Source organism: Bos indicus, chromosome 22, assembly GCF_029378745.1.
Source record: "Bos indicus isolate NIAB-ARS_2022 breed Sahiwal x Tharparkar chromosome 22, NIAB-ARS_B.indTharparkar_mat_pri_1.0, whole genome shotgun sequence".
NCBI classification, from domain to species: domain Eukaryota; kingdom Metazoa; phylum Chordata; class Mammalia; order Artiodactyla; family Bovidae; genus Bos; species Bos indicus.
Window position 1 is genome coordinate 44142240 of NC_091781.1, and position 14923 is coordinate 44157162.

The following is a 14923-nucleotide window of genomic DNA, read 5'->3' on the forward strand; positions in this document are numbered from 1 at the left end:
CGTTGTGGTTTCAGATCTTCTTGATAATATCATGAGACCAAAAAAAAAAAAAAAAAAATTACCCGCAGCCCAGGGAGAAAGACAGCTCTTTCAGAAACCAAGGCAGACTATAGAATGTTTTCCTTCTGAAGACATTCTAGAAAAATTGCCCAACATGTGGGAAACCTCTAACAGGTATTAAAATGGGACTTGCTGTGGTAAAGAAAATACTGACTGAATTGTTGAATTCCCCTCCTGCCCTGAGAGCCTGAGAATCATAAAAACTCGGCCTCCCCAGCTGTTGTTTCCTCTGGAAGATGACTTAATGTTGAAGGTGGTCTTATCTGTTGTGCATTGATGATGCACAGAACCAAGGTTTCAGGCATCTATCTGGCTGCCAATTTCAGAGATGTTAAAGGCTGTTTTGTTCCTGCAGGGTGTTTATTCATTGCTTACCTTATAAAAAGTTATGTCTTACTGCATTTTCCTGGCACCAGAGCAATCCTTGTACCTACCCATTGCATATGGCTTTTCTGAGCCTGCAGGCAGCACTGGGTTATTAAAGTTCAAGGAGGAAACCACGTGATGTTGGCTTTACCGTTTTAATTCTCTCTTACCTTCCTCCCACCCCCAGACAGATGAGTTTTGTTCAGCGCACACTGTGTCTAAGCCAGAGTGAGCTCTCAAAGCGCCTCTTGTCAGACTCCAGGTGAGGAGGCCCAGGCAGGGAGGGCACAAGCAGAGCAACCAGCAGAGCAGCCGGAAGAGAAGTTGCCTTCCTCTCTGACTGGCTCCCTCAGACAAAAACGTTTTCAAGTCCATAATTTCACATCAGCCTGGAAACATTAGACCAGAACCATGTTTGATCCTGCAGAAACAATGGGCAAAATCTCCCCTTCCCCTTGAAAGTCAGCCTCCCAGGGCCCCCTTCAAGAGAACAAAGTCTCTGTATTAATAGTACTAGGTATGAACATGGCAAATTGCAAAGAAAAAAGAAATATATAGTTTAACCTGGAATCAGACACTTAGAACAGGAAAGGGAAGAAAGAGCCACCACAGGGAAGAAAAAAGGAAGATGGGGTTGTCACTAGGAATCTCTGAAAACAAACTATTTGACATCTCTTTGCCACCAGAGTCTCAATCTCCCTGGCAAGTCTACCTTGTTCAGAAATTAGTGTAAATTGCTGAGAGTCTGTAAAAAGCTGGAGGGAACCAAAAGCTCACAGTAAAATCCAGCAGGGCTCCCGTAGCCTTACACTGCAGGTGCCATCTCTACAAGCAGTTTCAGTGAGTTTGGGACTCTTCAAGAAGCTTATTAAGGGACTCATGTCTCCTTTCAAATTTTCTTTTAACAGCCCATGGTGGTATTCTGCATGTGATTTCTTGGTCCTATCTTAGAAACTTTTGAAGTTGGTTTTTTTTTTTTTTTTTTTTTTTTTTATGTAGACCATTTTTAAAGTCTTCATTGAATTTGTTACAATATTGCTTGTATTGTATGTTTTAGGTTTTTGGCTTCTCAAACCCACACCCCCTATATAGGAAAGTGAAGTCCTAACCTCTGGGACACCTGGGAAAAGTCCCCCATCTCAGAAACTTTAGACAGCTTTCCTCATTGCACAAAGTCTCTGGATTTACCTTCTCTATGACATGTTCTACTTAATTTTTCCATTTAATTTAATTTCAATTTAATTTTTATTTCAACAAAGATGGATCCTTCTACCATGCGCCAGCCAGAATGATAGAAGGAGCTAGAGCTGTTGCGGTGATTGAGAGAGTTATGGTCCCTGTGCCTTTGTAGGTAGAGACATGCTGAATCAGTCATTATGAGCGCGATGAATATTAGGGAGAGGTAATCAGTGCAGTGGGCTTCCCTGGTGGCCCACATGATAATCTGCCTGCAGTGCAGGGGACCCAGGTTCGATCCTTGGGTCAGAAAGATCCCCAGGAGAAGGGAATGGCAATCCACTCCAGTATTCTTGTGCCTGGAGAATTCCATGGACAGACGAGCCTGGCGAACTACAGTCCATGGGCTCCCAAAGAGTTGGCCACAAGTGAGTGACTAAAAGTTCCACTTTCACTCAGCACTAGGGGGGTACAAAGTAGAGGTTCCCCTTGCTGGGGGACTGAGGACTGTCTTGGAGGAGAGGAATTAGCCAGGAAGCTATCTGGTTGGTGGTTCTTGTCTTGCCGAAGAACTAAATGATCATGCGCTAATAAAAGTTGGTGAACTAGAAGCTGGTGCTTTTCTTCAGCCTTCTGTTGCACAGGCTTTGGGTTCCATCCAAATTGCAGGCATGTGGGACCTGTATTTTCTGAGCTTAGTTTTAGGTGTAAGATGGAAAAATTCAGAAGCTCCTGTACCTCAGCTCACTCAACCAACACCCTCGCATGCCCCTGTAGTGTTATGGGATGCCCACAGCACGAGGAACACTGAGCTAATGAGCTGCTTTCTACCACACAGCAGCTGACTTCCGCTCCCACCAGAAGAGTGAGAACCAGGCTTGCTAGGAGTCCCAGAGTCTGTCTGTGCTGGTTAAACTTGTTCTGTAATTAAGGTCTTCTCCTCACGCTACTGTCCCCTCCCCACCCCCACAATAAACCCCAGGAGCTTTTTCAAGTAAACATCTCAAGCCAACCGCGCTCCTCCCATTCTCTACTGCTGCCGCTAATTTTTTAAAAATGTAAATGCAATCATGCCCCTTGGCTATGAAGAGATAAGCATGATTTTAGTTGGAACTTTTGGATAGGAGACTGTAAATCAAAGTCCCAAGAGCCAGAACCCATCTCCTGGTGGGTGGCTTAGTTGGTAGTTCACTGGGAGTGTGGAGTTGCGTATTTCTTGCTGTGGCCCTGCTGCACCCATATGTTTCTAGTGGGCTGTGCAGTGTGTATGGTTCCTCAGCACAGCCTGAGCAAATAAGCAGCGCGCTCTGTGCCTGTTCTGGATTGCAATACTACAGCCAGTGGGCTCGTTGCCCCCTGGGCACCAAGGATCTGTGGTCTCCTGATAATCCTAACTCACACTGTCTTGAAGGGAGTTTATCAAAAATTCAAATTTCTCGAGTCCACTGCTAAAGAGTCCAGTTCAGTTAATCCAAAGTGGGGCCCAGTAATCTGGATATGGTAAATTTCTCAGTTGATTTCACTGCACGTGGTCTCTAGAATTATTGTCCCTAAATCCCCACAATTCACTTTTCTATAAATGTGTAGATTTTCAAATCCTGGCCAGACGATATGAATAGTGCTATATTTCATTGTTACCCACACTTTGCCCACATTTTTAACTTCTCTGGAATTGGGATGTATCTTACAATTGATCATGTGTTATAATTTTTTTTCATTTTAAAAAGTATTTACTTATTTTTAATTGATTGATAACTTTACAATATTGGTTTGACTTGTCATACATCAACATGAATTAAACATAGGAGTACATATGTCCCCTCCCTCTTGAATCTCCCTCCTACCTCCCACCGTGTGTTATAATGTAATTGGCAATTTTATTTTCTTTCTTAGCTGTACATAATATAATAGAACATATTTCAGTCTTTGGCATCTTAGTTTGATGAAATATGGTACTTTGATGCTGAGTTTGTAGTTGATGGAAAATAAAACATTTCCACTATCCAAAGCTAGAATTGATACATTTTAGATTCCAGTGTCTCCATGCAGTGGTTAGTATTAAAAAAAAAAAAAAAAAAAAAAAACTACTGATACATACATTGCTGTAGTCTAAAGAGAATAAGTAGTTTTGGAATATAAAAAGTTTAGTAAATTTTTGGTCAAAAATATGAAATAGTTTCAACTAAATGCAGGCTCTCCATAAAGTTCAGTGTACAAAAAGTGTTCTAACAATTGGCTTAAATTCTATAAGCAAAGCAAGCCTGCTGATAGTAATCAGCTGAGATCAAAAAGTTAGCATTCTTATTACAAAACCTTGAGTGAGGACAGATCTCTGACTGCACAGGCTGTGCTATGTATCACAAACACAGTAAGCCGAACCCTTTGGGGTTTTTATTTTATCACCACGTTTGCATTTCTGCCACCTAAAATAATTAAATATACTGGTAAAGTTTGTCCTATAGAGTTTGACTATAAAGAAAGCTGAGTGCTGAAGAATTGATGCTTTTGAACTGTGGTGTTGGAGAAGACTCTTGAGAGTTCCTTGGACTGCAAGGAGATCCAACCAGTCCATCCTAAAGGAGATCAGTCCTGGGTGTTCATTGGAAGGACTGATGTTGAAGCTGAGACTCCAATACTTGGGCCACCTGATGCGAAGAGCTGACTCATTTGAAAAGACCCTGATGCTGGGAAAGATTGAGGGCAGGAGGAGAAGGGTACGACAGAGGATGAAATGGTAGGATGGCATCACCGACTCAATGAACATGAGCTTGGGTAAACTCCGGGAGCTGGTGATGGACAGGGAGGCCTGGCGTGCTGCAGTCCATGTGGTTGCAAAGAGTCAGACACAACTGAGCAACTGAACTGAACTGAAAGTTTGTCCTGGGAAAAACATTTCCTCCCCCTTTCCAAGTTCTTCTTAAATTGTCTGTTCATTTTCACTGGTATTTTCAAGTACATTTTCATATCTTAAACAGGTTAAGATAATTTTCTCTTCCTTTCCCCCTTACTCATGTTCTTCTTTATCCTTTTCTCCTTTCATGCTTTATGAAGTCTGTTATTCTGTTAAGGGTCAGGTTTGGGCATGAAGGAAAGATTCTAGACATGTCAATATTCTAAGGCTTCTTGGCACTCAAACATTTTGTTTGCAGCTCCACTGTGCCTAAACTGACATTTGACATCAACCAACGATCACGGCCTAAAGCGAAAATATCCTTGAGGTCAAAACCAACAGGTTGTCCTGGCTCTGATGCCGTGTTTCAGCTCTACTCTTTAATGTAGGGTCTGTCAACTGTGACATTATAAGCATTTTGAACCTGTTAATTCTTTGGTGTGTGTGTGTGGGGGGGGGGGTGTCCTGTGCATTATAGGATGTCTACCAGCATCCTGGGCCTCTACCCATTAAATGACACTAGCTCCCTCCCCCAGTGACCATCTAAAACATCTAGACATTGCCAAATGTCACCCAGGGAACAAAATCGTACCCCTTTGGGAATCACTGATATAATGACTGTACCTATCTGTGTTATATCAGAGCATGACACATAGTATTCTTGGTTTTTCACCATAAAATCTTGATTGTTTTTGAATTATAGCTAATAAGTCACAAGATAAGCTCATTACTGGGATAAGATGCTGTCACCTAACCAGTTTTTCAGACTTGTTTTAGAAAATGAGATCTATGAGAGAAGGCAAGAATGAAGTCTTCCAGCTTTAGAATAGCCAGGTATATACATTCGTAAATCTAGCCTGGAGCCAGTGGACATATCCCCAGGCAAAGGGAGAGGTTTTAGATGATTTTATGATTTTAGATATTATCAGTACTTGATTTGTGCTGTTTTTACCTGTCTGGTAGTAAACCACACTTCTGATCTCTCAGAATTCACTACAAGAACTTCTTCAGGCTTTTAACTACCCTCTCCCATCAAGACTGAAATTACTGAGAGGAGAGGGAACTTGGTCATTAGCTGGGAATGTCCCCCAAACAGAAGGGGAGCCACGTGTTGGTACACATGTGTGTCCAACATGTACATACACGACTGTGTCAGATTAGCACAGGTAGACGAGATGGCTCAGATGCCAAGGAAGCAGACAGAGGTGCATTGTGTTTGAAGGCTAGGCTTTGGGATATCTGCTACCCTCACTTGTGCTCCTTCTACAAATGCACACCTCACAGCAGAGGTTACAGGTGAAAGGCCGTGTTTCAAACTCAGCTATATTTCTTGAGCAGGTGTGTATTACTCACCTTTCTGCCATAGAGATTCAGGAATGGGTGGAAGATATTTTAAGTATAATGCTGTCAGGACAACAACAATATAATGTTGTCCCATTGGCTGAGAAGACTGTCACAACCACTTTAACTTGTGAAGTTTTAGCCTCATGCTGGGCCTGTTCCACTCAGTCTTGGCAGTGGGATTTGGGGAGCTGATTGATGGCCTCCCAGTCATGCCTGGCTTTCTGCTCGTCTAAAAGGAGCTAACAACCAGTGCCGGGCTTGTGGGTAGAAGCCCACCACTCCATCAACAGCACAAATGTGCCCTGCTTAGCCCAGGCGAGAATGCAGGCTCTGCTCTTGGCACCGTTCCTGGAAATGCAGAACAGGCTTCTTTATTCCAGTCTCCAGGCTTCTGGCTAGCGGGGAACACTGCCTGGCTGTGAAGCATTTACAGGATTATAACGGGTTGTGCCGAAGGCGAGTCCTGAAAGGCACTTTGTGCCGTTGCTTTGAGTGAAGCTGACTGTTCAGGCAGTGTTGTTCTTAAGCCCATAAACACACACACAGGCAGAATGGGGAATGCTGGGCTCCTGGGGCCGCTAAGCTGGGTAGCACTGCAGAGTTGGACTGACTTCTCTCCACTGTGGCACCAGCTTCAGGGGGTGTGCTTGGGAACCCTCCTGTAGAGCAGCCTACTTTCTGACCAAGGCTTCGACCATAAACACTTCCGGTTGGAATACTAGGCAGATTGCCCAAACTCCACATCTGCTAATGTTGGAGCAGTGTATCATGCACACACGAGGGAGGTTCTGAAAGTGGAAATTGCGTGGACTCAACAATACCCTTGAAAAGCCTCTGAGTGTCTCAGGGACCACATCCCTGACTTGCATATAACCAAAATTGCTGGTTTCAGTTTATAGGCCTTATTATACCAAAAATATATGTCTTTAAACATCAAAATCTTTATGGTGGTGAGACACTCAAGCTGTGAGAGGCTTGGAAATCCAAGCCAAAGGAAATCCACCCAAAGGAAATCCAGATACCCATTTTCCCTTTCACACTTATTTAAATTGTTACTGGCCATTAGCAATCTCTCTCTCACTTTTCCTCTTTCTTTACCTCTGCCTAGCATAGACAGTGGAGAAGGCAATGGCACCCCACTCCAGTACTCTTGCCTGGAAAACCCCATGTACGGAGGAGCCTGGTAGGCTGCAGTCCATGGGGTGGCAAGGAGTTGGACACGACTGAGCGACTTCACTTTCTCTTTTCACTTTCATGGATTGGAGAAGGAAATGGCAACCCACTCCAGTGTTCTTGCCTGGAGAATCCCAGGGACGGGGGAGCCTGTTGGGCTGCCGTCTATGGGGTCGCACAGAGTTGGACACGACTGAAGCGACTGAGCAGCAGCAGCAGCAGCAGCATAGACAATGGGAAAAACATAAGTTTGCTGCACATATATTGTACCATGTATATTGATTGCTTTTTATGGTTCCATTCTTTGAAGAGGGGCAAAAAAAAAAAATGTTTTAAGAACAAGTGGATATGGCAGCCTTTTCATCAACCATTATGAATATTCTTCACTCTACAATACTTGTAGTTGAGATTAACGTCCCCTCTCTTCCTTAGGGTTGACTTATTACTACACTGTGCTTCCCGGGTGGCACTAGTGGTAAAGAACTTGCCTGCCAATGCTGGAGACATAAGAGACATAGGTTCGATCCCTGGTTTGGGAAGATCCCCTGGAGGAGGGCATGGCAACCCACTCCAGTATTCTTGCCTCAGAAATCCCATGGACAGAAGAGCCTGGCAGGCTATACAGTCCACAGGGTTGCAAAGAGCTGGAAACAAGTGAAGCAACTTTAGCACGCACATGCAGATTTACATTACCCAGACTTCCTCCTTGGTCCTGAGAATCCTGCATTGAGTAGCCCAGCCCCAGGGCTGGCATAATTTACCAGAGTCACTCTCTTCTTCACCAAGTGCTGGCTGTACACTCCCAATTGGAAGTCAATGCCAAGCCAGCTCCACCAGGGTTCAAAGCCCATCCATGAAGGGACAATTTACTGGCCAGGCCACCTGCCTAGTTGAGGCGATGGGCCTGCAGGGGCCAGAGGATCAGGGAGGGAAAGGGAATGAGGAGCAAGCTTCAGCTCAAATCCTTGACAGCCAGAGGAGCCCTGTGTGAGACTCTTGGTGGCAGGATTAATCAGGGGCTGCTTTGGTTGGTTGCCCTTGGATACAGGGTTGTCCCTCACTCCCCACCTCAAACTTGACCAGACTTGCAGTGAGCCTCGATGAAGCTCTCCATCAGCACCGTTCAGGCTAAAAGGACAAAGCTGTGTTCAAGAATACAGGTAGGAGAAAGATCAGTAGTCCTGAGGTACTCTTTCCCATTCCAAACCTCCTTTTCAACCACTTCCTTCCTACTGCTTTAGGGTGTATATTCGAGGAGGAAGAAAAATCAGGTGCTCTCTTCAATGTCCATTGAACCTCACTCCTTCAACAGCTTCCTTTACATGGTTGGCAAGAGTGAGACTGGCAGAACTGGGCCAGATTCTCTTTGCTTCTGAAGGCAGTTTGTCCACACTGGCTGGGCAGGAAAGCAGGCACATTTAGTGCCAGCATGTGGGCTTGGTACCTGGGATGAAAGGGCTGTATACCATGAGGTTTCCTGCCTGGAGAGTGGGAGTTGCTGGATTCTGGCCTCAGCCAGAGCAGAGAACACTTAAGCAGGGACTGGATATTTCCATTCCCATGACCTCCTGCACACCTAAGATGTCTGAAGAATAGACCCCCACTTGCTGTGACCATGACTTTGATAGGAGGGGAAGAACACTCAACAGTGCAGTCTACAAAATAACTTTTGAGATAATGATCATTTTAATATTTTAAAAATTAATTTCTAAATTCCCAAGTAACAATTCATGTAAAAATTTTAAGAACATATTAGCTATAAATGTGAAGTTCTCCTTTGTACACTACCTTTAATTCCCCTGGAACTGGCTGCCTCCTTTCAGCCCCATAAAAATTTGCTGTGCTGTGCTTAGTCGTTCAGTCATGTACAACTCTTTGAGACCCCATGGACTGTAACCCACCAAGCACCTCTGTCCATGGGGATTCTCCAGGCAAGAATACTGGAGTGGATTGCCATGCCCTCCTCCAGGGGATCTTCCCAACCCAGGGATTGAACCCAAGTCTCCCGCATTGCAGGCAGACTCTTTACCATCTGGGCCACCAAAAATTTGCTATGGGTCCTTCCAAATGGTTTTCAATGGTATTAACCTACATTTCTCTATAGAAAATATATGGTATTCATTTGTAGATTTTTTTTTAAACACAAATGGTATTATACTGCTTACTCTGCAATAGTTTTTATAACTGAACCTGATACCTTGAAGATCTTTCCATGCCGCACCCAAAGGCCCATCTTCAAAATGACTGCAACTGAGTGGTGTTCCATAGTGATAAGAGTTTATTTAAGCACTCCCTAATGGCTGATGTTGCTTCCCTGGTGACTCAGTGGTAAAGAATCTGTCTGCGGTGCAGGAGATGCTGGTTTGATCCCTAGGCCAGGAAGATCCCATGGAGAAGGAAATGGCAACCCACTCCAGTAGTGTCAGCTCATCACTGGACAGCTTTGTCTGGACACACCCCGTCAGATTCCTCTTATGAATGGCAGGCAGCCTCTTACCAGCCTCTTCATACTTAAAAGTGGGTGCAGAGGACAGGGCTCTAGGATACTTTTTGGAAGTGGTGGAAAGGTTTTGTGTCCCGATTATGGAGGTGGTTATTCTAGTGTTTACATTTATTAAGACTCAATTAACGGTACAGTAAAATGGGAGCATTTTACTCTTTGTAGATTACACTCCAATGACATATATATGTATACTCCATATATATGTATATGGAGAGACTGGCTGTGAGTAAGGCGAGGCAGAATACCGCTTCTTCTTAATATGGGCTTTTAAAGAGCTTACTTCCCCCAAGGCCGCTTGCCTCCTCCCGGCTTCGCCCCAGCCTCCATTCTGTCCGCTGCCTCTTCCACCCCACGAGGGCCAGGGAGCCCGAGCGGACCTGCCACTGAGGCTGCGCGGCCCCGAGTTCGGGGCCTGCGGGAGGAAGGGTCCAGCGGCCCGATACCCTCGCTGCTCCGGAGAGGGCTTCCGCGGGGCGGCATCTGAGCGCTCCCAGGACGTGTCGGGGTCGGGGCGGGCCCTCCAGGGCCCGCCCACTCCCCGCCCAAGATGGGCGGGCTCTGTCTAGGCTCCGCCCCCTTCTAGCCTGTGCGCCTTAGTCTGTAGGAGGTAGGCTAAAGAAGCCGGCTGTCAGTCTCTGTGTAGCCGCTGCCGCCGCCGCCGCCGCCACCGCCGCCGGCACCACCGCTGGCACCGTGGAGCTGGGACCCCCTTTCGCCTGGGAGTTTTGTGGTCTTATCGGATCAGCGGTGACATCCCAACGGGCAGGCCCGGCAGCCGCCATGGTAGCCAAGGATTACCCCTTCTACCTCACGGTCAAGAGAGCGAACTGTAGCCTGGAGGTACCCCCGGCCAGCAGTCCAGCCAAGGACGCCGAGGTAGGACCTCCACCTGGACCTCTCTGGGCATCTCTTACTCTTTCCACTCCCTCTCTGTGTCACTGTTTCCCATCTCTCACTCTGTGTGTTCCTCTTTCTCTCTCTCTCTCCATCTCTCATACACTCTGTTTCCCTGTCTTCATCTCTAACTCTTGTCTTTATCTCATTGCCTCCCTTCCACCCCCTCTCTATGGATCAAAAGAGCGCCACCTCCTCTGTCCCCATCTCTTTGCCCCTACCTCTCTCTTGCATCCTGCAGAGCTCACAGACTGTAGATCCACTCCACAGAGGGACTTTCTCATAGTGCATCAGTGGGCTCAGTCGTCAGGGAAGAGCTACCCTTTAAAAGCACAGGTTTCCTCTTGCAGGAGGTTTGGGGGAGGGCAGGGGAACATTCTTGAGGACCCCTTGGGACCTCTCACCTGTCAGGCTTGGACTTGCAGCTGTTTGGCAGCAAAGACAGGACACGGCACCTCTGCTTGTCCCTGTGGCCAGTGGGAGTCATTCAGTTGGGGGTCTGGGAGCTAAATGAGTAATCTGAATGTGTCGCATGTGGATTCTGAAAATGAATTAAATTCCCTGGGGCAGTGGGAAGCTGTCTTGGAAGACTGGAAGCATTTCTCCTCCTGGTAACTTTCCTGTACCGGGAGGGTGAGGTGAGGGAGTCCTCCTGGCTGGTGTTTAGTCTGTCTTTTCCTCGGTGTGTTTTATCTCTGGCAAAGAGCTCACTGGCCTTAAAGGTTGGATTCAGGTGGAGGAGAAAGTGTCTCTTTCTTTGAGGGTCTTGGGGAATACACTTGCTTTCATTAGACTGCACTTTTGCTGTGACTAAGCTGTAGTGGGATCCACAGGACCCAGATCATCATTTCCGCTGATGTGTTTCTGGGAGATCTCCACTCTGCCCCCACCATGAGGGGGAAAGTCTGGGGGAAGGGGTGCTTCCGGTCTTATCACAATGCTTTTGGGGGTCCACCCACTTGCCACCCTTGGGTTTGCTTAGCTATGTGCAGTTTGTTCACTGAATTATGTATATTTGGGAGAACAGCATCAAAGATTCATTGCCTCTAACAAGAGCTGCTCCACACTGACACAACTCTATAAACAGTTTCAGGTTATAATCAGCTTTCTATAAGTTGAGTAGAGACTAACTTCTCACCCTTGTCCCACACCTCATTTCACTTGTATATTTTCACAAAGGGCTTTTGTTCCCAGCAGCTGTAGAAGTGTGATGGTCTTAGTGGTGTTTGGGCTCTTACTGAAGTTTTGACAGGACAGCAACTGCACAGAATTCAGGTTGTTCAGGCTTAGAATAAATATATGATCTTTTCAGGGGGAACTTCACAATTTAATGAATGTAGGAGCAGTGAAGCTAATGTCTGCTCAAATTCCTTTTGGAAGGAAGCAAAGCGTAACCGAGTTTAATTAATAAATTGAATTGAGTCAAAGAAAAGAATAATGAGGATAGCTCTAGACTCTGGTCCCTTCCTGCTATCACTTAGTCCTATATTTTTGTGCAGTTTGACTAAAGGTGTAGGTGTAAAACCCATATGCTTCATTTTTTCTTATTCTTTTCTTATATATATATATATATACACACACACACACACATATATATCTGTATCTCACAAATGGATATGAACAATGTATCACCAGAAGTCAAATACTAATTTTCTTCACGGTAGCTGGGTCCAGATTATGAAATGTGACTTAATTTCCTTTTATGGGGATGTTCTGGTATAGGAATAAGCGTGGGAGAGGAACAATTTTTTAAATAGTTGGTAATATTTTTCAGGTATCACTATTTAGGATTTTCCCCCTAGTGGTTAAATCAGAGTAGAAGTGTCTCGTGTACTGTATACTTCTCGAGTCCAAGAAGGCAAATCCAGTACATCCCCTAGCTTGATTAATCTGGCATTTCGCTTCCTGATAATGTCAATAGGCAGAGTTAGAAAAAGAAACTTAAGTGATGTGGGGGCTCGTTTTCTGTTTCAATATCAGCTCAGAAGACAGCCCTCCTTTGCAGGCCTCACTTCTCCATAGGCAGTTAATTAAAATATATTTGCTACCAGCAGGTGTCATCAGCATTTGTGTTTAAAAAACAGCATATGCTAGTTGGCCTTTTGAAAAACATGATTATATCCTTGTTTATAAGCTAGGTATGGACTGTTAGTTCCAATACAGGTAGTTTTTCAGGATCATTTTCTTTGTAGAAAGAAGGTGGTTATGCTGAAAAGAAGGATTGGCCAATCCAAAGTCCTTTTTAACCTTCAGGGGTAGCTGAAGCAAAGCACCTGTGCCCTTTAGCACATCATGACTATTCCTTCAGAATTTGCTGTGAGGACAGTGGGCACACAGCGATGCATGGGCAAGTGCCTTCCAGCATTTGTTTATTCTTGCAGCAAGTATGCTGGGCAAGGCTCATGGGGAAGGGGTGGGTGTCACTAATGTGCATTTGATACCATGCACTTGAGTAAAAATGTGCAACAACAGACATTTTCTCGAAAACACATCATAACAAAATTTCTACTCGGGATTAAATGCTTTGTGCATTTTAAAATTTCAATGATAGTTTTCAGTGATAGAGAAAAATGATATAGTTTAAATATTTATCTTCTTTAAATTATCTATTTTAAATATTAAAATTATTCTACATGGATTATGCTATTAATACAATGTAGCTCCTTAATCTAGTATTTCTTATGACATAGGTATATGAGTTTGGTTGCAGATGTTTAATTTTATTATGACAACCAACTTGATCCTTCCAGCTCTAATCATTAACCATGAAATCTAAGGAGCTTAGTTCATTTTAGTGCAGTAGCACTAGACTTTGACAGAGAAACAGTATCGCATGAGCATCATTAAGCTTATTTCTTCTGACTCATCAATGCAACTTTGTTCCATTGATCTTTTTATATATATATATTTAATGGGTACTTACTTCTCATGCCAGGAGGAACTGATTTTTCTAGGCATTATTAAGTGCTTTGAATACCTGATTAAGTCACTCAAAGAAAAGTTGTTAGTCCTCATGAATTACACCGATCCCAAGTCAGAAGTCACTGTTTTCCCATGGGGAGGTTTGCTTTTCAAGAAAGAAGGCTCAAATGCATGTATATGTTGGCTAAGGAAGCTGGAGCCTGGTGAGAAGGTTTTAGGTGTTTTGCAGTCCATTTAATGAAAAAAGTGGTGATTCTGTTATTTTCTTTCTAAGAATATATCTGACAATATGATGAACAGCTTACTTTTGGTTTTAGGATTCACTGTCTCAGATGTCGATCTAGTTTAGGCCAGGTTTAGTTAGTGATGTTTGTAGTCATTGCTTTTGTCTCTCTTGTATATGGTCCTGACTTGTCCCTTTGTTCTAACTTTGACTCAGCCAGTAACTTTATGTGGAACCTTGGAATGACCTAGAAATGATGGAATTCAATTCTTTTTCTAAGTACCACATTTAATGTCTCATTTGAGAACACAACCATGTTGTAAGAGTAACATAAAACAAGTATTATTCTGCTCACTTTATGCATAAAGACGCTGAGGGGAAGTGACTTGCAGAAAGCCACTGAGCAAACCAGCAGTTAAGCCAAGACCCAGTGCCAGGTTTCCTGATGGATTCAGTCTAGGTTTTAATACCAGTGTATCCTGTGGCATCTAAGGATGTTTACCTCTGTGAAGAAAAAGGGGGGATGCAAAACAAAAGCCATGTAAAGTGCCTTGAAACACATTCTTCTGAGTACATAATCTTGAGCACTTGATTAACTGAGGAGGTACCTTTAAAGTTTCTGTTTTAAAGGGCAAGGTGAACTCTGTGCCCCACCATAATTTATGCCCCGAGTCAGTCCATAAGTGTATTTGAAATATATGCATCTGGAGCTGTGTTCCTTACATGCCAGCTGGAGAGCTAAGGAGGTGAGCTGGCTTCTAGTGGTTTATACATTTCTTGGAATTTGTATCATACAGTGTGGAGCTGACCATTTATACAGCCAACTACATGGAAATAGCTCCAAGGAGTTATTGCAGTTGGAATCTTGATTTCATCAGGTGATTAATTAGACTTCATGAATCGTGAGACCTCAGGTGGTTCTGGATGGGAGCCTCATGGACAGTGAAGGTCTCTCACTTGCTGGCAAGAGCTGAGTATAGTCATCGGCCATGGTTCTCTTGGGGATCGGTATCTTGGGGGTCCTGGTCTTCCAAGATGCCTGTGAACTAGGAGTAGGTTTATTAGAGAAAAGATATGCTGATATGTACATTTGAGGCTGTTCAGGGCATCAGCTCTGGAATAAGACTGTCCAGGTCCCAGTGCCATCTCCACATCTGCTAGTGATGTGGCCTTGGACAGTCTCCTGTGCTTTTCTCAGCCCCAGTTCCCACAGCTGTAAAATGGGCATGGTGATGGCACTACCATAATGAGATGATTCGTGTACAGTGCTAAGCACATGGGAAGTGCTCCATAAACGGCAGCATCATCAAGACCTCTGTATCACAGAAAATTTCCTAAAACAATTTTAAGAAACATGATCACCATCCTTATT

At 44.4% G+C, this 14923-nt stretch overlaps 1 protein-coding gene across 5 annotated transcripts in view; it reads left to right on the forward strand.

Moving 5' to 3' along the window:
• The window catches only part of ARHGEF3 (Rho guanine nucleotide exchange factor 3), a 313947-nt gene that overhangs the window by 235468 nt on the left and 63556 nt on the right, over window positions 1–14923 (forward strand). The window contains exon 1 of one of the 5 annotated variants that reach the window (XM_019984727.2): window positions 10124–10388. The exons of the other annotated variants lie outside the window; for them this stretch is intronic. Within the exon in view, the coding sequence (XP_019840286.1) occupies window positions 10293–10388 (96 nt within the window). The 5' untranslated portion in view covers window positions 10124–10292. Of the gene's footprint in view, window positions 1–10123; window positions 10389–14923 lie in introns of those variants that run through there. 5 annotated transcript variants of the gene reach the window in all.